Source organism: Phasianus colchicus, chromosome 14 (assembly GCF_987193195.1).
Source record: "Phasianus colchicus chromosome 14, bPhaCol1.hap1.1, whole genome shotgun sequence".
NCBI classification, from domain to species: domain Eukaryota; kingdom Metazoa; phylum Chordata; class Aves; order Galliformes; family Phasianidae; genus Phasianus; species Phasianus colchicus.
The window spans coordinates 4678992-4701288 of record NC_143449.1 but is presented as its reverse complement, the minus strand read 5'-3'; the positions used below and the strand labels follow the sequence as shown (position 1 = coordinate 4701288).

Genomic DNA, 22297 nt, shown 5'->3' with positions numbered 1-22297 from the left:
TATTGTCAGCTACTTCTATTATCTTCTCTTGAAGAGTTTACATAGTAGATTTGCACCCCAAATCACCTCCCTGCTAGGATTTTGTTCTGGAACAGTTCTAAACAGAATTTGGTCAGCCTCTTCCCAAATACTTTTGTCTAGTGACATGGCAAAAGTTGCAGGCTGTAAGCCAGATCCAGCTCATTCAGTCTCTCACGTGACTTAGGTCAGGGTTAGGTAACAAACCATCTGCTTAAGCAAGGCAGCATAACCTGGTTTGCACCAATAACCAAACATGCTATTTCAGGTAGATATATTAGCTCCTGTGCCAACACCCCCCACTTTAGTTTCCCTTGCAAGTTAACACAGGCCCTCCCTGTATGTGAAAATGGGAGCTAGAGACAAGGCTGCCAGAACTGCCAACCCGCATCAATCCTGAAAAAGCCCCGTATGCATGAGTTCTCAAACACCAAGCTCTTCAAAAAGTCAGGGGGGGAAAAAAAAGCAAAACCAAAACCTTTCTTACCGGAATGATATATTTATTTTTTCCCAGAAGAGGAACATAAATCCTAGTGCTGAGTTCTTTATGAAGTTTCTACTCAATTCCTGGGAACCAAATTCCAATTTATTACAAAAAGTAGCTAAATGAATATTAAAAAAAAAAAAAGCAACAAATTTTAACACATACAAATCAAATATTATTTCCATTCAACCTAAAACATACTTCCCATCTGTACTAACACGTGTTAAATTAGGAACAGTTGAGTGACAAAAGAAAAAAGCAAAAGAATCCAACCTTCTGTTATTTCTTTTGCATGTAAGAATCAAACACGCTACTCCGAGAACAACTGGATTGCACTTTATTTTAAATATACACAAAATTGCACTGGAGCAACATGTCAGTTCTATGAAATCTCATATAATCATAGCAAATATCTAACAAAAAATAGAGACATTACATTTCTGTATATTGCATTTAAAACCTTCATTGTGTGAAAAACTATATATTCTTTATAAAGTATCATTAATCAAATATATTACTCAGTGTGTAGGACCCAAGATAAAATTTCTGTATAAACAGAAACAGATTAGTATACCCACATAAATAGGAAGTCACATAATTAGTGTTACTGTAAACCAGCTATACTTAAAACACTAGCAGAAAAAATAAGTTAGGATGATGCTAAATGTTAGAAACGTGAGGCAAACGTACACTGAATGTCTCATAAGCTAGCTCCTGTCATAATGAAGGGCACGAGGTATGCAGAATATCCTTCATTTCTGTTGAGTTCACTTGTAAGGAATGACATTTGTATACAAGAGGGACGTGTTGAGAAAAGCAGAAGGCTAAAACCAGGGTTCTGAGGCTTACTTACACAGAAACAGTGAGTGAGGATACAGGAACTATTGATCACAACAGAAAAACTGGCAAAGTAGTAACAATCTAAAATCTTTCAGCAGCAGGTTTACACATTCTCTGAATCATGTCACAACCAAAGCTACAGAGCTAACATTTTCAATCAGACCGCGTTTTTGAGATGCTAGAACCTGAGTTGAAATACATACAAATAAGAGTCAGAATTTCAAAAATGAGCATGTACACGTCTTATAGAGGGCCTGATTTTATAACAACTCTATTTGCATAAACTTCAGCTACACAGAGTCTCTCCACAGTGAAACAAAGGAACGATGACATAAATAAAGCTCTGCATTGCTTAGGCTTTGCCAAACCAGGTCTATGAAGTGGACCTACCAGAAGTCATTGGCTTCTACTTGCCTTTCAGTATTGGATTTGATGTAGAAAAACTCAATTAAGAAAAATGTTAAGAATATTTAAATACATGTAGTTTGACAGCAGAAAAACTTAAATACAGCCAGGTGATTACACCCTAGGATTGTCTGCATTTTTATGTCTGTAGGTGGCACATGAAATGAACTTAAGAATGAGTGTTCTGATTAACATCATGATTAACATCAGTTACAGTTTCCATCTTTCGTTAGTCACAGATATCCAGAGGCAGTTATGGTATTTTTAAAGCTTAGAGCAGTTTTAAAAGGGTCCATTAATTCCAAGGGTGTTGCTAACTTGTCAATCTAAGAAGAAAGGAGAAGAAAATCAACACTATTCAGAGCTAGTTCCTGTGTTGCTCGTGTTTGTTTAGCCTGTTAATTATTATTTGAGACCGGTTACAGAGGCTTACAAGTGTAAACAAGAATGACAAGACAGATAGACATCCTTCAGTGGCAGTAAAGGCATCTAATTACTGACCTACAAAGTAGCACACAGACAATCGTAGCTAGAAGACAGAACCTATAGCAAAGCTACTCCTACTGATGTTATTTTATTCTTAAGATAGGCAAGTGACAAGAATAAAATGAAAAGGTATTTTAGCTGATGTTTTTCAAACTAGAAACACTAGATTAGTAGGGGATAAGATGCATAAAATGAAGTCCTTAAGTAGCATCTAACGAATCAGTAAGAATTTTAACCCCAGAAAATCTATTTGGATATCTGAATATTCAAAATAGCAACATAAAAATTACCCTAAATCAATTTATTTCCTCTGATGAAGCTGTTACCCTTGGTCCCACTAGAAGAGAAAATTAAGCAGGTCTATTTTTGATAAATGAGCTGAGCAAATGGTAATTAGTAGAAACACAGTCTATAAAAAGTAGATTTTTTCCCGCTATTTATATAGTCTGATTTCTCAAACTTGTTAGTGGGGGAAAAAAACCACAGCATCAGTGCTACTCAATCAAAACACCCAGTTTTCCTATGCCATTTCCTGAAAGATTGTATATGTATTTAATTCCTGTATTCACAGAAGATTAGTAGAAGTGTGAACACAAACAGATCTGAAAATAGAGTAACAGTTATTTTAAATCACAACTTCAAAGTAAAAGCACAAGAAGTAAGGAGAGCACTAAGGAGGCAGTAGAATACGAGTGCTCTAAACAAAAATCTAGCAGCTTCTGACAGTCAACTCATTTTTCAGGGTGTTGATTAAAGCTTTACTGTTTACATTATCTCCAAAGTGAGATGCACCATAAGCGTGTGCTAGACTGGTGAACACCCAACCGTCTGTTGTCGCATTACACATGTTTAAAGAAATAAAGCAGGGAGCAGTTACATCCACACTACTGTACATTTCACTAATACATAAAAATTTTCTGTCTTTTGATAATATTTGTACAACACAGAGGACATTTATTAACTGCTTCAGCACATTCCTTACAAGCAACCAGGTGACCACAGGGAATGAGGACTACTGATATGTCTTTAGCCATACAGATTTTACAGAGCTTCTCTTCCTGCAAGCGTCTTAACTTCTCTTCAATACTGAGATCTAAGAAAAATAAACACACAAAGTAGTTAGCGTGCTTTCATAGTACCTCATCTCATTTTTTCCCTCTCCACAGAAAGAGGAAGGATTTTCTTTCCATGTCATTTAAAGGTTACACCTTTAAAAAGAAAAAAGAAAAAAACAAACAACCACACAAGATGAGAAACCAAACTGAAATTAAATCCTCAACTGTTGTTTTTTTCCCCACCTCCCAGACCAGTGCAGGGAATTCAGCTATCCATATTGGTAAGATCTTGAAATATCTCTGGAATGTAGGATATGCATATTGCAACCAGGGGCCATTTTTTTCAGAGACTTCCCACAGACAGCTTCCTCAAAACCTACACAGAAGGTGGAGGAGAGGTTCATCAATCCTGGTTAAGTAATTTGGATGTTCTTTTCCTCAGCAAGTTTCCTCAGCTTAAAGAATGAGGATATCATCACTTGCCCCCCTGCTTCTGTTTATGAAAACGCCTACACTTCAAAAGCTTAAAAAACTGTCATACAGAAATAATTTGCTTTGCATTGTAGATTAGCTCTGTAATTTCTAATAAGCCTCATTTGAAAATACACACTACAAAAGCCTTCTACAGCATGGGGAAAGTTCCCCACAGTCAGTCACAAAAATAATGCCCATCTTCACTGCAAGTTCTTTCTCTGCATAATATCCATGCAAAATGTTATTAAAAGGAACGGGCCAGTGAGAATGCTGTCTATCATGCCAACCAGATGGGCTTTTCTTTCCCTATGAATTCATCCATATGGTTGTCTTTAAACTACAAATAAGCTCTTGATTCAGACAACTTGTTTCTGGTCAATCTGCAGAGTATACCACAATGGCTTTTCTGAGCATGGCTTGCATGCCCAAGCATGGCTGCAACACAAATAATTAAAAAAGGAACGTTGTCCAGAAGTACATTTCCTTATTGGCCAAGGAGAATGCTTCTATTCAGTGCCCTTAGTACTGGCACCAATTTTACACTTGAAAAACTTTAGCAGTGAAGTATTTAATTTTTTGTACATTGAATCTTTGACAATAAATTGTGTTTATTTCACCACAGTCCGCATATTTACAATTATCCTTGCCATTGTCACAGTACTGTTGGCTTTTTAGTTAACCTCAGAGGGCACTGGACTATTACTTCATTATTATACTGTTTTGTGGTATTAATACTAAATTTATTTTGCACATGACATTTATACATTCTACTAACCTCAAGTAATTTTAACACCCCCTTGTTCAACTTTTTTGGTGCCCCAAAATAATATATAGAATTTTAAGTTCCAATATCATAACTTCATATTAAGCAAGACTTGAGTCAGAGGGCAGAATGAATAGATAATGATAGGATATACTTCATAGACAAACAAGTTGTTATTAAAGTACACACATAGTCTTTACAGTTTACTAAGTTCACCTTGCTCAAGTGGGCTTTCTTTTGGTGGTTCTCCCTTTATATTTTCTTTCTGAGCACTTATTAAATCTGCTACCAGATCCTCAACAGATGTATAGCTTTCTCCAGACATGTGCAGCTTCTTTTCCATAATGCTCCTAATCTCAGACAAACTGAAACCCATGTGTATGGCATTCTGTACCAACTGATTCTGTAAGAGGTCATCTAAAACAACAGAAGAAAAAAACCACCACAATTTAACAAAGATGAGATTGAATATGTGACAGTATTCTTTATAGTTAAAACACCTTTGCAGATATTTAGCAAAAAGAACTACATTTCTGTTTTGACAGTTCTGCTACTTTTAAGTACTGCATTGGAAAACTTGAGAGCGTTTCAATCCTTGCTTTCCCAGTCCCTCTTCATCTACTTATAGTATGGAAATCCTCCTAGATTTGCTATTCAAATCAACTTCAACATTTTTTCAACATAATTCCTTAAATCACATCATACATAATTAACATCATAAATTCCAAAATTGAGCACAGACTGAAATCATCAGAAATCCCAAGGAACAGTAAACACAAAAGTATTTGCTATCCTTACATTAGTTGTAATTCAGCTCAGAAAAAAACACATCCGTCTGATAATAGAAACCAACACATAATATGAATTATTATACACAATCATTTCAGAATTTCTGAAGTCCTTCCAGGGTAACACACAGCACTCATTTAGGACACAACTGCTCTTCAGTCTATGGGACTTCCTCCTCTCTTTTTCAATGTAATTGTTTGAATAGGTTTTCCAGCAGTTGTCCCATGTCCAGCTTTCCTACTAACATAAACAACTAATTTCTTCTTTACCTCACATAATTGATCAAAGAGCAAAATTTTTAAACAATTTCCTCTCACAAACAAGCAATATTTGAAAAGTTTTAAAAATAGGTCTTGTGCAAGCACTCTTATTAGCAAGAGCTTTCATTCCACACCATGCTGCAGCACAACTGTCTGCCTATTGTTCCTTTAACCATCTCGTCTTTTCCATATTCATAAGAAACATTATTCCAGCAGAAGACATTCCTGCACATAAGTTAAGCTTTCTCAGCTTCCCAGCTTCCTTGTCATTTTACAGTTTAACTCTTCCCACCTCATGAAAAGCAACAACAATCATTTTGTTTCAGTATCCTGCAGCATTTGTCCTGTACCACTACTAATTCAATGCAGCTATTTTCACAGTTCACAAATCTTCTTCATTATATTTATCCATTGATGATTAGAGTTACTCCATGAGAAACAAAATTCACTGTGCAGTTGTTTAGAAGGAATGAAGCAGTAGAAGAATATCACCCAACAATTTGCCTGCTGTTTTTGAAAAATATGAGTTACTTAGAAATTAACAATTTGCTTTTATTGTTATTGTTATTTTTAATATATACCTTTAGGAAGTATTGTAACTTCAGCAGCTTCTATCTAAAAAATAAATAAAAAGATGACAAAATTACAATTTTGGAATGAGTACAAGGAAACCTATACAGTTACAAGACACAAAATAGCTATTTGATCTCAGTTATTTTATTGAGTAAAACTACTATAGTTAGAGCAGATTTGTCCTGCTCTGAACATTGACAAAGGGCTCCATACTTTGTTATGGTATTCACATTTATTTAAGCTTTCACTTTGACACTTTTTTGCTGCAATAAGATGTACGTGGTTCTTGGTTCCCAGCCTACAAGGATTAGCAGTATCAGAATATAAAGGATTCAGTACAGAATATAAAACATCGATAAGGCACCCAACTTGGCATTCATTACCTAAGTAGGGACAACTGTATAATCTCTGAAACTCAAATAGCAGAATCAAAACATACTTCCATGTTTTTTACTTTCTGCCAAGAAAAGAAGCAGCAGGAAGACTAAAAGTTATGCAGATGATCAGAAGATTGATTTCATATGAAAATTGTTAAGATTGTTTTCTACTTAAGTAAAATGATATTTTATTAATAAGTAAGACACTTACTGTTGAATCCCTACATCCATCTCTTAAGTGAACATTATTTATAAATTCTAGTCCCTTTTCCTCTCTCAAGAACTTGCACCTATAAACAAAAATATTTAGTTATCATGTAACTACATAAGCAGCAAACAGAAGTTGATAATGTATTTCATAAAGGTTTGATTCAATTCCTACGTCATATAGAATGTTTTCTTCCCAAATCTCAACATCAGTAATATCACTTAAGTGTTTCTAAAAAGTTCTTAATTGCCTCAACAGTACTTGTGTGTTGCAGTTGGCCATGCCACCTTATGCTGCAGGTTTATAAAAGGAAAAAATTCCAGTGAATAATGAATAGCTAATACCATGTCAAAACACTGGCTCTTTTAGAAGCTTGTAATCACAGAAAAGCAGCCACTGGTAATGCAGATGTCTTGTGTTTTCTTTCTTTATTTTCCAACCAGTCCAAGCTACTGGGCAGTAGCTGGGGCAGATTTTATTTATTTATACAAGCGTGGCATACAGACCCTTGTTCATTGCTGGTGAAAACGCAAACCTAATGGTGGTGGCTATGCTGAAAAATAACATTTTGTAGCTGAGAATTTGCTCTATCAGACAGTGCAGTTGTGCTTATTGCATCTGTTGTAGTTCCCCTGTAAATAAATGAGACGTTACTTTTGGAATCATCTATGTGGTATATTGTGAGACTCTGAAACACTGACACTGATGTGGATGTGCAAACCAAAAAAAACCCCATTGTCATAAATAGCAACAACATCAAAGTCACAGTCAGCCCTCTAAAATCCTTACTGGTAGGCTCTGTCATAAAAACAAAATACTAGGAAGACGACTCAGATGTGCACGTCCCTGTTCATTGCAGGGGGGTTGGCCTACATGACCCTTAGAGGTCCCTTCCAACTCTAAGGATTCTATGGTTCTATTATGTGCAGAAACAAAGAATACCTTACCCAGGAAACCACTTGGCATGTTGATCCCACGGGTCTTCATTTTCCTTCCATTCTTGCAATCCTCCACCGCAGTGGAAGCACACAACGTGATCGCCATTACCTTAGGAAACACCCAGGTTACACATTTTTAGTAGGTGTGACAGTGAGTTCTCAGCTAAAACATTATTACAGAAAACAAACATTTATATTACTTACTAGAAATTGTAATTGGGAAAGACTCCGTTTTAAAGAGTACAATAAATATGATCTGAAACAAACATTCAGGAAAAAAAATTGACCTTAAAGTCACATTAAATAAAGTCACATATAATATTTCATAATTCTAATTTAGCAAGTAATTAAACAGATAAAAAGCAAATGCTAAAAAGAGTCTATTATCAGATAGCACATTCCACTGATAAACAAGCCATTAAGTGACTACCACAAAAAATTTATTTGGAAAGTAACTGACACAATTTTATCTGTCCTCGCGACCAGAGTTCTGCTTTCTATTTAAGTAACAGTTAAACAAGAATGGAAGTCACTAACAGGAATTTAATTCAAAAGGGTGTTCTTTGCTCCTCCATTTCACCATTAAAATGAATGGGTTCTACACAGCAGCAGCGTAACTGATGGCAATTTCTGAAGAAACAGCATTCTTTCAGCACTAGCACTGTGCCTGCTGCCATCAAAGACTGCACCAGGAATTGCTCAGACTTATGCTGACTGAAATGAGAGGAGGTAGGGCTACTTTTGTTTTTTTCATCAAAACTAACTCCTTCTCAGCCTACCAGAAATGCAGAAGCCATTTTAAAAGCCATTTGGTCTGATAAACTGCCTGTTCAGTTCACCTCCATGGGACAGATCTCTCTTGACCAAGGTAAACTATTTACTGTTAGAAATCCAAGATGGAACAAATAAAGCAATTCCACTAAGTACAAATATTGCCCGTGTTCCACTTATGTAAGAATATATCAAGAGTTTTATTTATGGCCACAAGTAAAACAAATGTATCAGATTAAAAAGCTCTTCTGGGAGCTACTAAGGGAGAAGCCAATTAAGATGAGAGCAAGAAATTATCCTGGATAATCTCCTTTTCTTTGTGACCTAATAATAGCATAACTTCACATAGCATCTCTCAGTAAAGAATTTCAAAGAGCTTTATCTGCACCATGCATTCAGCAAGGAATTATTTGCCTTCTCCAGATTGAAAAAAGCAATGCACAAAGATATTAGAGCCTTATCCAAATGATATGCTGTATTTCTAAGAGTAAAATCTCTTCCAGTAGAGTCCTTGTCTTCATAAAGCTTTTACAGTAGGTAATAATGACACTTGCTTTTTTTGGTTGTCTGGATGCCATGATGATGTAAACACATTAACTAATTAAAATGGCATATAACCTGTGCTGTCTTGTTCAGAAGCTTCACAGCTACACACTTGCTCTTTAGACCTGAGGTGGTTATCTGGAGGATGGCACTTTGTTTTTTAAACTATTAGTTTCAATAATTGCCATTGTGAAAGACATGTTAGGAGGGTTTTAGCAGCTAAGGAAAACTCGTTTTGATGCTCTACTGCTAAAATATATATATATGATAATTTTGTTTTATGCTAATAAAAATACTTGATAGGACGGATGTAATCTTGCAAGAGAAATGCAAGAAGTAGTTTGCAGAGGAAAGCAGAATGAATTTCAATTCAACTAAAAATCTGGTAAAATTCAACATTAGAATAGGAAAACGCTTATATTTTTCATAATAAAACATATTTGCACAGCATTTATTTGTAAGATATATTTGTCATTTGGAGGTCTGTCTTACCTGTGCTGTAGAACCCTGCTTCAGCAAGACGTTCTTTGTTAACAGGGTATATCCAAGTTAGAAATGTTTGTATCCTCCTTTCATATTCTACCATGGATGGATTCCTTGGATGCTGCTCGTTGTTTAGACAGCTTCTCCCAAGCTCAGCACAAATAGATTCAGTTGAAACATTTCCAACGTCCCGACCCAGGACAAAAAAACATTTGGGAAAATGCCTCTTGTGCTCAGACCAAGCTCGATCACCAGGCTCCCAGTTTTTCAGTTTCCCACCACAACAAAAACACGCGACTTGATCACCAACACCTGTATAGTAGAGTCCTGCACTAGCTAATTCCTTTGGCGTCAATAGGCCATAGGGGGGCCAATTGTGAAAGGACTTCAGCCTGGCTTCTTCACTGCACATAGCAGGGTTTTTAGGATACAAAGTATCAGACATGTCCACAACCTGCCTAGTTCTCAGCAGGTAATCTGCCTCCACATCAGACAAATCCTCCAGAGCAGATGAGAGGGCTAAATTGCTGGAGCCATTTTCAGTCCTATGCCGGTGGCTCTGCACAAGAGGATGTACGTTATTTTCCAGAAAAGCAGACTGAGTAATAAATCTGCAATCAGGGGAAAGGTTTTTGTGTCTGTCAACCGCAGAATCCCCAGGCTGCCATCCTTCAACAGTCGCATGGCAACTGAAGCACTTGACTTTATCACCTTCTCCAGTATAAACAAAGCCAGCTCGAGCAAGTGTTGATGCTGAAACTGGACAGTCAGGGGGAAACTCCACAAAGGTTCCTAGTCGGTTGTGTTCCTGGGTCCACTCCTGGTCGCCATCCGTGGCTGGAGTGGCACCAGGTTCGGAGCTATCTGGGCCGTTGCACGTCATCTCTTCGTAGGGCTCTTCCTTCAAATTCCTAAACAAAGCATATTTGTGTTATCTTCAGACAAAAGGACTCAGGACACACACAAGCATAGAAATGAGCAACATTCAACTGGCTGCATTTTATGTATTAAAATAACATCTCCTGTTCCCTCCCACTTCACCTGCTCCCCACCATCCAGAGTCAAACCAAAATAAAAATAAAGCATAAGAAATGGCAGGAAGATTACAAAGCATTACAGGAATACATTACAAAACATGACTACTAAGAATTTGCCTGGAAAGCATACAGATCTACACATTCATATATTTAAGAGAATGCTTTACTTTTTAGCAAGTGAATACTGAAAGAATTATGAAATGAAGGAAGAATTAAACAAAAGCTGTCAAAAGGCTTCCGAGCTAAGAATATGGAGTTATAGAATTAAATATTATTAAAGAATTAAATCTAATAGAATAAAACATCTGTCAAATTTTGACTGGATGCAGTAACTCCTTTCAAGAGAAATGCTGGAGTGCTTTCTTGATTGGTCAACTCTGCTTAGACAGGATTGTACAGAAGGAAAAGCAGGGTGGAGGAAAGAGGCTTGTCTGAGTGCACTCATGCCAAAGCACTGATACATGAGATCAACAAGCAGCCAAGTGATGAGAGAGAAAATACTATTTTTCTGATGTTACAAAGTATATTCCCCCCCTCAAAGACCTAATTTATGGAACTGGATAGGCTTTAAGAATTGACAACGAAGACTTCAGAAACAAACCACCTATAACTATCACACTCCACAGAACAAAATTACATACCTCAGAAAAACAAATAAGCAAATAAATAAATGAGGTACAGGTAAGCATTACAAATTAGAACTATCTCCTAGTATACACTGCCAAATAGTTTAATCTTCAACAGAGAGATATCCCAATCCTCTGGAGAGGACTCCGAAATGGCCTACCAACTGTAGTGACTGACTCAGGTATGAGATTTATCTGGCTGTTTTTGTCTGTAACAATCTTTAGCCAAGGAAGTGGTAAATCCTACACACGTGGTTCTCCCATCAATTCAACAAGTGCTGCCCAGTTGTTGAGCAGAACGGAGCAAGACAGAGCAACCCTTTTCAGCTCAAAGGCAGATGCAGACTTCAAGAGTCGTGGCCTCTCGCTCTACACAATGTGAAGTGCACAAAATACTTAGGAAAAAAAAAATAAATCAGAGAAGTTTCCCATATTTTAATTGTAATGTTACAAAGCCAGATGCTAGTCCTGAAAATGCATGCTTAGCCTTATAATCAGCAACGTCAAAACCAGCAGATACCTTTCATCTATCCTTATTTTTATTCCCATAAGCATCTACAGGACTTACAGCACAGTCTGGAAACAAACTACAGTTTTAGTTCCTCTCTGAATACACACTGACATTTTTAGTGCCTCACAAAAGCAGTGCTTTGGTAGCTGCATCCACAGAACTACACGAGTGAAAAACCCTACAACAAAAATGACACAGTCTGGATAAAACAGTACTGTATTTCTTTTAAAAATCCCCCCAAAATTCCTAGCAATAACCTTTCCAATAAGCCAACCAACTGAAGGTTGATTCCTTTTTTAGCTGTACCATGCAAACAAATATGGGGCATGCCAAGTCACAGTCAGTGGTCAAAGGACATTTCCCTCTAGAGCTGCTAAGCCAACAGTGATTTCAGAGCACTGAGAGTGTTCAGGAAAGTCCAAAACAAAACTAGCAACCAACCCTGGCAATTTCCACTGGAAATCTTCATATCCCCTAAGTAGTTCCTCTTGCAAAACTGTTGTGTTTTGCTCCCTCCATTTGAGACAAAAATGCTTCAAGTAAGCACCTACCTAACTTGTCATGTGTACGACATCATTAATGAAAAGCACCCATATCCCTTTTGGCACAGAGGGCCCTTTCCCCAGGAGTGCACACCCAACCTTTGGGTGCCAAGTTCAAGAAAGGGTGCTGTGCTTCTTCAGCTGAATGACATTGTGGTGCCTGAGAGTAAAGCTTTGATGCACCTGGCTTCCCCTGGTGTTTACAGCAGCTCCTCAGCTGTCTAGAATAAGTTTGAGCCAGCACACAGCAGCCTCTCTCACCCAGGTGGCCACTACAGCCTTCTGCTGCTTGTGCCAGTTAGGAATGTGTTTTATACCTGTAAGATAGATAAAGCAAATGAGAAACCTTCCATCAGTTATTACATGTGCCATGCACAACTTGACAGACACCCTCCACATTGCCAGCAGTTATTGTCATCAAAGGTTTCAGCACAGTGCTACAGAAGCACTGCACACCCAAATCCAGCCCTTTGTGACAGCTCTGTTCACTCAATGAGAAGCATTTCTCTGAGACAGTTTGATGAAAAAAAAAAAAAAGAAGAAGAAACTTCAAATAGTGTTAACACTGAAAACAAATAAAAACCAGTAGGGCTCTGGCTGGCTCTGAGTTTTGTTCTCAGACTTTCAACAGCTGTGTTAATATTGATAATATTGATTTTATTTTCTACAAGGTCAGTGTAGATATTACAATTATTAAATTATTCTCTTTGCTTAAACAATACCAGATTCAACCTCCACAAGAAGAGCAAAACCTTTATTTACATTTCAGAATGGGGAGGGGAAAATTATGATGCTCTGTAAGATCGTGACACACTTTGCCACAATGACAAAGCTAACGAGCCAGCAGGCAGGCTGAGAAAACACTTCAGAGGCGGCATGCTTACTGCACAGCTGTGGGCACAAAGCTGGTTTTGAGCATCACAGAATCACAGAATGGCCCCGGTTGGAAGGGACCTCAAGGATCACGAATCTCCAACCCCCCTGCCACTTGCAGGGCCACCAACCTCCCCATTTAATGCTAGACCAGGCTGCCCAGAGCCCCATCCAATCTGACCAGCACCTCCAGGGACCGGGCATCCACAGCCCCTCTGGGCAGCTGTTCCAGCACCTCACCACTCTCATAGTAAAGAACCAACTTCAATTACTTCTGTAAGTCAGTTTGTAACCAACATCTGAAATAATGTTGCAGTATGGTTTTAGCTCAACAAATCCAGAGATAGCAAATAAATTATATTGACTGACCGAGAAATCTGTATGCTCGCTTTGACTTTCAAAGGGCAAAACTCAGTAACTACATGCAGTAACATGAAAGCTGTAGATATGTATATAAACATTTTTTAAAAACCTTTTTAATTATTAACATACAATTTTAAGGTTTCATATTTATTCCCTGTTAATAATCTTGCTTTTAAATCCTCTAGGGTTATTCCTATAAAGAGATCAAATGACCTTGTGGAATTGGAATCAACATTACTATGCCTTACTTGTACAATAACTCGTGTTACACAGCTCAGCAGCATACTCTTTTTCTTATCTGCACACCTGAAAGACTTTCCAGAAGGTGGCAAACAAAGCCTACTTCACAGCCTTCAAAGCTCGGAGGTTCCTTTTCAGCAGGTATCTCAAAAAAAACAAAACAAATGCACGTGCTTTCAAAGTACGACTAGCAGTGTGATTTTACTTGTACTTACATAAAAACAGGTTCAGAAATAACGAACAAAAATCGTAACTCTTATCTTATGAGAGTTTTTACATAGTAAATCTGTTTTCCGTGTTCTTTCAAACCAGAACAGAGCCTCCATATCCCTTCTTGATCTGTTGCGAACAAAACAGCAGAGGCGATCACAGACAACCTACTCTGCCCTTCTGTTATCCGCCCTCTGAACTTTGGCAGGAGGGGAGGAGTCGGAGCAAGGCCCCACTTTGATGGGCCTCAGGGATTTCCTGGAGACACAAAGACCTCCCTTGGTTTGTACCTCTTTGTTTCACGTGTCAGATGGGTGACCACTTACTGTAACAATGAGCTAACAATGTACAAAGTTAAAAAACAGTTGAGAGAATAATCATGCCTCCATTTCCTGCAAGTTATGAAGCATCACTTCAACAAGGGTTCATACTGCATTATTGCAACTCATTATTGAAAGTTTTCAACTCTGAACAAAAAAAGGTCGGCACAACAGTATTATTTAAGTGTAGAAATTACAGAATGGCCAGGGTTGGAAGGGACCTCAAGGATCACGAATCCCCAACCCCCATGCCATGTGCAGGGCCACCAATCTCCCCATTTAATACTAGACCAGGCTGCCCAGAGCCCCATCCAACCTGGCCTTGAACACCTCCAGGGATGGGGCATCCACAGCCTCTCTGGGCAGCTGTTCCAGTACCTCACCGCTCTCATAGTAAAGAAAGAATAAATACTAATGTGCACTAGGTGAACTTCTTTATAAATGAATGCACTGCTTACAGTAAGTCTTCATTTTTTATGTCATAAATAAGGTATTTTGTCAAAGCAACTTGAACTCATCTTGTATCCTGAATAGGGCCCCAAAGTCTGCAGTGCACTTTAGCAGGGCTGCCCCGCAGGTCATCCTGCTGCTGCCTGTGCCAGCCCAGGCTCTGCTGCTTCTCTGGTGTCTTTCACTGAACCACTGCCCAGCCCCCTCTGTTCTAAAGATTTTGGTCACAATTTTTTTTTTTTTTTTTTTTTTTTTTAAGGAAAGTTTTGTTTTCAGAATGTTTATAAGCATATCATGCTTAATCGTGCCTTTTTTCCTTCCTCTCCTGAAATAACTTCTCACCTCTAAAAATAAAGGCTGTAGAACTCAAAATATCCCGTGGGTGGCACACTGTGACAGACTCTCCTTGCAGAAGTAACAGCATGAGACAAACTACCACATACATCAGTTTGTATTTTTTATTCCACTTCCTCTGCTGATCCTCTGGGTGTTTGCTGGAAGCTGTGTGCTGTAAGGACACTGAGGAGCTGAGAAGGGAACACTTGGGCAAAGACACAGAGAAAGAATGGAAGAGTAAAGTGAAACATCAGCTCTGTTGTGCACTATTGTAGGACTACATATCAGATGGGATAACGATGAAAAGCACTATTTGGCAAAGCAACAGAACTCCAAAATATTGTTTAACTGCAGAAGAAAAAAATTCAGTTTATGACTGAGGAACATAAAGTAATAATATGTAGCCACCTCACACACATACGTAACACTTTATGATACATGCCAACAGCAGGCCTGAGTTTAGAAAAGAATTTACTTAACCCTTTCCACAGAGATTTAATTAAAATTTCTGGATCTTTTATTGTGATTAAACTTAGTGTTCACTTAGAAAGCCAGGAGATATATTATTAAATATCTCCTTATATATGAAGTGAATAAACAAAGCCCATTTTAACCTGAAACACTTCCAGAAGCTGAGCCAAATTCCATCCTATTTATAGATACCTGAAGGTTATTTGCCACAAGGCATCTCCCACTTTCAGGCTAAAGTACCCAGTTAGACTGTCTACTTTTTAAGCTTCAGATGGGGGGGGGGGGGGGGGTAGACCAAAGTTCACAACAAAGGCATTACCTTATTCAACACGCAGAACTGTATGCCTAAGTTTTACAAGTCAGGCATTTCCAATTCAACTTTTGTGCAAATTATGATTTTATGCAAAAATGAGACACCATCACATTACTTCAGACTGGAATGCTTCAAAGGAAAAACAACCCATCTGCTTTTCTCTCAAGCACGTTATCACACATTATTGTTTCCGTCCTCAGCCCTAAAACAGACTGACATTATAAGCAGTTATTTTTAATTCTTGTCTCCTTCCAAAGGCCAAGCATGGCAGTAACCTTCAAACCAGACAGACCATGGCACAGCCTCGCGTTCCTGGCCACAGCATGCATTCAACACAGAACTTGTACTGCTTGACACGCTCACTATGAGAGCAATGTTAGTGTTTATTGTCGACCCAGTTCTGAAATGTGAGAGCAGTGCACCAAGTAAATATCAAGCAGGACACGCCATACCAGCTGATCACACATATCACAGACCATGCATATGTCACTTTGTGCCTGCTCAGCTGCAATTTGAGCAAAGAAGAAGCTACTCACTGAGCTGTACTTACAAAGATGAATAAGGAAGGAAGCTTTAAAAGTATTTACAAATTTGAGCACATTCATATCTATATATAGTAGTGATATAAAAAAACCAAAAACTAGTCATTTTGCTTGTTTGAAGTAAAGAGGGAAGGTACCTACACAACATCCTTTGCTTTGGCACCAAATCTTATCTAAGTGCATCAGCTGATATATAGGCTTTTCAGACCAGCCCTAGTTAGCTTAGCTTCCCATTGGGGAAAAGGAAGGAATGAAGCTCCTTGCAAGTGCTTCATACACAGCAAAGTGCAAAAGAGAGGTTGGCCTTTTCAATTTTGACACGAGAAAACCTATCCAAAGCAGAAGTTTAGATCTGACAGTTACTGCCACTGAAATGAATTGCCTACAGATGACAGTACCTAAAAATAAGGTAGAGGAGAATCCAAACCTCAAGCATATTGAGAACAAGGTGGAAAGAGAGACTAAAGGCAAAGGCAGAGAATGAACTCCAACAGCACCCACCTTCACATAACCCCCCAAAACAAAGCACACAAAAAGGAAAAAGTGTCAAATTTCTCAAGCAGTTCTAGTAGGATGACTGTTCTATATCTAGCATAAATGGAAATATAACAAAATATTGATCAAGAGAGGCACTGTGCTCTTGTAGCCATACAGAAAACTGTGTTATTTAGCTGCCATTTTTAAATTACAGATCACTTGGAATTGCACCTTTTGAGCTTAAGGAGATTCTATAAGCATTCTTTCCAGATGAACTGTATGGAAATAATCAATTTAATGTACACGGATTTTTTTTTTTTTTTTTTTTTGCACACTTTGGAAAATCAGCTTATCAGTTTTTGCCATGCTGTTCCCATATCCCTTACTAATAACTGAATGTTCTTAAATATTTTACCAGTCTCCCTCTTATAAAAGGCCTCTTACACATTTGTAATTCTGTACCACCACAAAACAATTACATAAAGGGAAAACAAAAATGTATTTTTTCACAAGATTATTCATTTTTATATTCTACATATATTTGAGAAGTATAATTTAAGTGATGCAAAATTTGCATTCTGTATCATTTTCATGCTTTAACTTTAGAACTTTCAGCTCATACACTTCTGTATTATTAACAGGAATTCAATTTAACATCAAGATCTGTGTAAGAGAATTGCAGCTGAACTTGCAGAACCATTGGTTTTGATAGTGAAGAGCTTAGAATCCGTATTTAATACAACACTCCAAACTGAAACACTTTCATCCATGAAAGCCTACCAGTACTTCAGGGGACTGGTTTGTTTTCTTTTAAAGCTAAGGTAACTTAATAGGATGACCATTAGTTGCCTCCAAGTTGAGTTAGACAAGCTGCAGCCCTTTACAAAGCACCTACCCTAACAGCTCTGACCAAAACAGACACACGTACCTGAGCTAAACAAAGCAACTTCAGTAAGCAAAGAAGCAAGCTGTACAGTTCCAACCCTAAAACCCAAAATTAGGAGTGACTGGGGTCAATTCCCAAGCAACTGAGTTAAAAACAGGAAAAAAAGCATCCATCAGCGATTATAAATTGTATCTCTGCAGGAATACAACTGAGCTTCTGCTCTTCTTGGTTAGGGGAGAAAGAAAAAGCCAGTCAATGGGAATATATTAACTAAATGGACAATGATAAAAACTGCCAGGCAAAACCTGCAGTGACCTTGGGTACACCTCCCTTCTCAAGTATGAGCTGTGCTCCAGCTTGCAGTATCACACGCTTTTACTGCTCAGCTAGAAAACATTTATATAACTGAGGGAAAAGACTAAACAAGAGATCAGCTCTCCTCAAGGGGACATAATGAGACTGGACTTCAGCTACAGTGAAACGATTAATGCTACAGCAAAACTGCTGAATCCTTGGGATTATAAAGGAAGAAGCTGCAGCAGCAGGGCAGCGCAGGGAGCCCATGACCTCTGCCAGCAGGGCTGCTCACACAGCAAAGTTCATCTGTGCCAAAAGGCAGCCCATGGGTACGGCACCACGGCACTCCCCAGATGACTAGCATCAGTGCTTGGTCATTCATTGATGGGCTGAAATGATACACCTACAAACTGGTGTGCATACACACAGCTGTGAGCTTGGAATCTCTTGAATTATCTATCCCCTGTACTTTAATTTGAAGTTTGTTAGCAAGTTGGGATGACTTGAGGACTAATTCTAACACAGAACCAGAAATTAAACGTGAAAATTGCACCTGTTGAAAGCATTCAGCTTGCCCTTCTGTTTAATAAGAAAATGTTCAGGACACAGAAGGGGAAGGACAGCGAACTTCAAGACACATGCAGCTTCATTTTATGTTTTATATTGCATAAGTGACACTGTTCGCTGAGGATGGCTTCTCAATTCCAACAAGATTCCGCTAAGCAAGCTTTAAAATAGAACCTGCCCTCTAGTAAAGAAGATTTTGGATAGTCATCAAGTCCAAAATTAACACAGAAAGCACACAGCTTCTCCGGTAACAATTTTCAGTTGTGCACACAGTATTACAATTTCCATTTCTAAAAAAGGAAATGTTCCTAAAACTAGATGTGCAGAAACTCTCCTCATGAAATCAACTTCTGTCTCTTCTTCACCTACTCAACAGCAACATATGAAGGGGTCAAACATCTTATTGCTGGTATCCACCTGAAAACCAACCAAGCATAGAAAAGGCAAAAAAATAAAATATTCTGTGACATTGTCTGAGCTGTTACAAAACGTCAGCAATTAAAATACTAGCATTCCTAGTCCTGAAGGACAACCTAATTCAGGCTATGTAACACACCTTCTTCCTTCCTGCACTTTCAGCCCTCCTGCACAACTGCCATTTTCTTCCCCTTAGGTTCAGAAATCTATTTCTAGAGCCTGACTTTCAATAGTGGTGTTCAGAGCCTTCTGAATAGAACTTCTCATGGATCTCTTGCTGTGAAAAATAAGAAGCTCCAAGAGACTACACCCATTAACTCCTGATAGAAAATAAGAGGAATGCAAAGGGTATTTACAATGGCTTTCCCCTGAGAAATTAGTACCCTGTCACCAACCAAGGTCAGCAGCAGATTAACCAAAGCAGATATTGCTTTCACCTGTTTTCCACCAATCTTTAGACAATAAATAAATAAATAAATAAAAAGAAATCTTTTCCTTCACATGGAGTTCTTCATCAAGTTATGCACTGGATATTCCACAACTCTTCAACTTTGGCTGTCTCGCCCAACCAGGCAGTACAGCAACAGGTGCACCATCACTATCAAAGGTACACAGAAGCCTGCAGCAAAATCCACCTTCGTATTTCAAAAGCTTTGATAGGAACACACATTTTCTAACTGTTCTGATAAAAGAAGCAAGTCTGTCTCATATCACTTGCAGCAGACAAAAAAAAAAACCAACACCACCACACCCACATCAGAGTTCTTTCACTCCCACTGCTGGTTACAAGGAGCAAGGTCAGAGGAAGTACACAGCTACCATTAACTCATTTCTTTGCCCTTCTTGGCCAATGGTGTGGGTGTCCATCTTCCGAAGGACAGAAGTACGTGTAGTTTTATTTAGGGCCCTTTAGAGAATACACAAGACAGCAAAAGGAAGTACTTAAGAAATGGAAAAAAAAAAAACAAAAAAACAACAAAAAAAAAACCAAATAAAGACTTATTCAAAAAAATTCCCAAAGGAAAACTTGCTTTCGTAGAGTGAGTTTGTCTTACGCAGTTATTTCAAGAGAAAAAGTGAGTAATTAAATTAGTATACATCTAATTTAACTGCATCAAGCTATTAGTTAAGAAAGGATTTGACATTTTGTCTAGATAATAAGGCATTTTTTTTCCTTTGGTTGGTTGCTTTTCCCTCCAAATTGGCCTAGTATAAGGCCTTAGAGTTTCTGGTTGTTCATTTAAGAAAGAAAGTCCTTCCAGTTAGCTATATGAAGTACTAAAATCACACCACGAGATAACAGCAATGACAAGACAAAGCAGATCTGCAAAAATATATGAAAGTAGCTTCAAGAACAAATGCAGCTTTCAGCAAATGCCCACTGGTAGCACAGTTAAAAAGCACTGCAATCATCAAGACCAAAACCAGCCCTTACATCCACGGATATGGAAGCTAGCAGTCCGATAGGAGGATCAGGTAGGCAATAGTACAGAGACAGAACCACACTGAACGTTAGAGAGAAATAGATCAGCATAAACACATAGCTATTGTGCCAAAGAGAACTGCCTGAAGTGCCCTGAATTACAAGTGAAGAATTGAACAAGGAGTGAACAAGGACCTCACTCGAGAAAACCTGAACAGAACTGAATTTTTATTGAAAGAACAGAAAGAAGATTCTTCAAAGCAAGAGGCGGAAGAAAGAAAGGAAGAAAAGGTGAAGGAGGCAAAGTTCAAAATGACCACTGAGCAGCAGACCAGTGTCCATCAGCAAAACGTTTTCTCTTTTTGTGCAAGCGAAGAAAAGAGCGCGCTGTGGGAGCCCCGCAGCATCCACAAGGTAACAAGCACAGCATCCACAAGGTAACAAGCACAGCATCCACAAGGTAACAAGCACAGCATCCACAAGGTAACAAGCACAGCATCCACAAGGTAACTCAGGCACAGCATCCACAAGGTAACTCAGGCACAGCTCCAGTGCGCGGAGACACAGCTGTACGTGAGATCACAACCCCGGGCAGCAGACGCTCCGTGACTGCGTGCTTCAGCCTATATCACAAAGCCATTTTTCCCACGAGCGAACACCCGAGCAGCGCGCAGCCCTCAGGCGGCTTCGCTCCGGGCTGAGGGGGCGCGCCCGTCCCCGTGGCAACGCCTCCCGGCGCGGCGGCCGCTCCCGCGACCCTCTGCACGTCGGGTCCCGAGCAGCGCCAGGGACGGAACGGAGCGTCCCCACCCCGCGCGGGGAGCCCGCCCACCGCTCCGTGCGCGCCGCGGCCGCCTGACGCTCACCGCGCCGCGTACCTTCCTCACCGATCCCGGCTGAGGGAAGCGCTCCGGCGCCGCGCGTTGAGAAAATGGCGGCTCCCGGCAGCCTCTCGGCTCCGCTCCGCTCCGCTCGGCGGCAGCGCCTCCCGCCGGGCCGGGGGATCGCGGCGGCGCGGCGCCCGCTGTCAGACGGCGGCACCCAGCGGCGAAGGGCGGGCAGCGCCTCCCGCCCGCTCCTCGCGGGCTGTGCCGGTGAAACGCGCGGGAGCGGAGCGGCGGGAGAGCCCCCAGCCCGCTCGGCAGCCCGCGGGACGGGCGTCAGCACTTCCCGCTACGTACAGACCAGGCGCGGTGCTCGAGGGCCGCTGAAAGGTGGTGTGAGGGAGCGGTTGTCCCCTGCAATCCATGGGGTTTCCTCCACGGGCTGCACAAAGGCCCTGAGAAGTCATCTGCCGGTGCTGCTCTTTGAGGTACCCTGCAGGTCAGGGGTGCCAGTAGCACTGCTTGCTAACTTGGCCAGGAATTTGCTTTTTTTTTTTTTCCCTTTAGGTTCTGTTCTCACCAGCTATTAAACTCGTTATATTTCATTAGTACATATCCCAGTTCATACACAAACCTCAGGTTAGTCTCTTCTGTAGCTGTAGCCAAAACCATCTACTCATTTTCAAGACTAAGATGATCCTTCTGCGATACTAAAATATCCCACTAACCTTTCTTTTTTTTTGATACATAGAAAATTGTGCTCTCATGCCTTACAATCTAACTAAAGTCCCGCAGTTCTAACATTGCAGAACTTCTGCAAAAATAGCAAAACATTCTCCGGTGGCTCTGGAAAGTAATGGTATCGGTAAAGCTGTTTCTACACTTCAGGCATCTGCTGAGGTCACTGCAGCCCTCTCTCCCATGAGAACAACGAGTTTTTCCAGTCCCGAGTTAGCAGTGTGTAGGCTGACATCTCAGCAGGTTGGCACATCTCCTGATCTGAAATCTTCAGTGTATCCATACAGAGTAAAAACAAGGTAATTTCTAGATGAGAAAACTGACTGTACTGAAAACGCAGACCATCGTTCTGGAACACGCTACAGAA

At 39.6% G+C, this 22297-nt stretch overlaps 1 protein-coding gene across 7 annotated transcripts; it reads right to left on the bottom strand.

Annotated features, from left to right (window-relative positions):
• Window positions 1-823: 823 nt before the first annotated feature.
• XIAP (X-linked inhibitor of apoptosis) lies at window positions 824-21331 on the bottom strand. Of its 7 annotated transcripts, XM_090150005.1 has the most exons (8): window positions 14982-15720; window positions 12193-12500; window positions 9477-10378; window positions 7680-7779; window positions 6736-6814; window positions 6156-6189; window positions 4742-4942; window positions 824-3326 (listed from the first exon to the last, which is right to left on the bottom strand). In XM_090150005.1, the coding sequence occupies exons 3-8, from the start codon at window positions 10348-10350 to the stop codon at window positions 3133-3135; spliced, it is 1482 nt and encodes a 493-aa protein (XP_090006131.1). In that variant the 5' UTR covers window positions 10351-10378; window positions 12193-12500; window positions 14982-15720; the 3' UTR covers window positions 824-3132. The 7 variants fall into 7 exon arrangements, with proteins under 7 accessions (XP_090006131.1, XP_031458609.1, XP_090006135.1 ...); XM_031602749.2 differs by lacking the exons at window positions 12193-12500; window positions 14982-15720 and adding an exon at window positions 21247-21331; XM_090150009.1 differs by lacking the exons at window positions 12193-12500; window positions 14982-15720 and adding an exon at window positions 21235-21305.
• Between the last annotated feature and the right edge of the window lie 966 nt (window positions 21332-22297).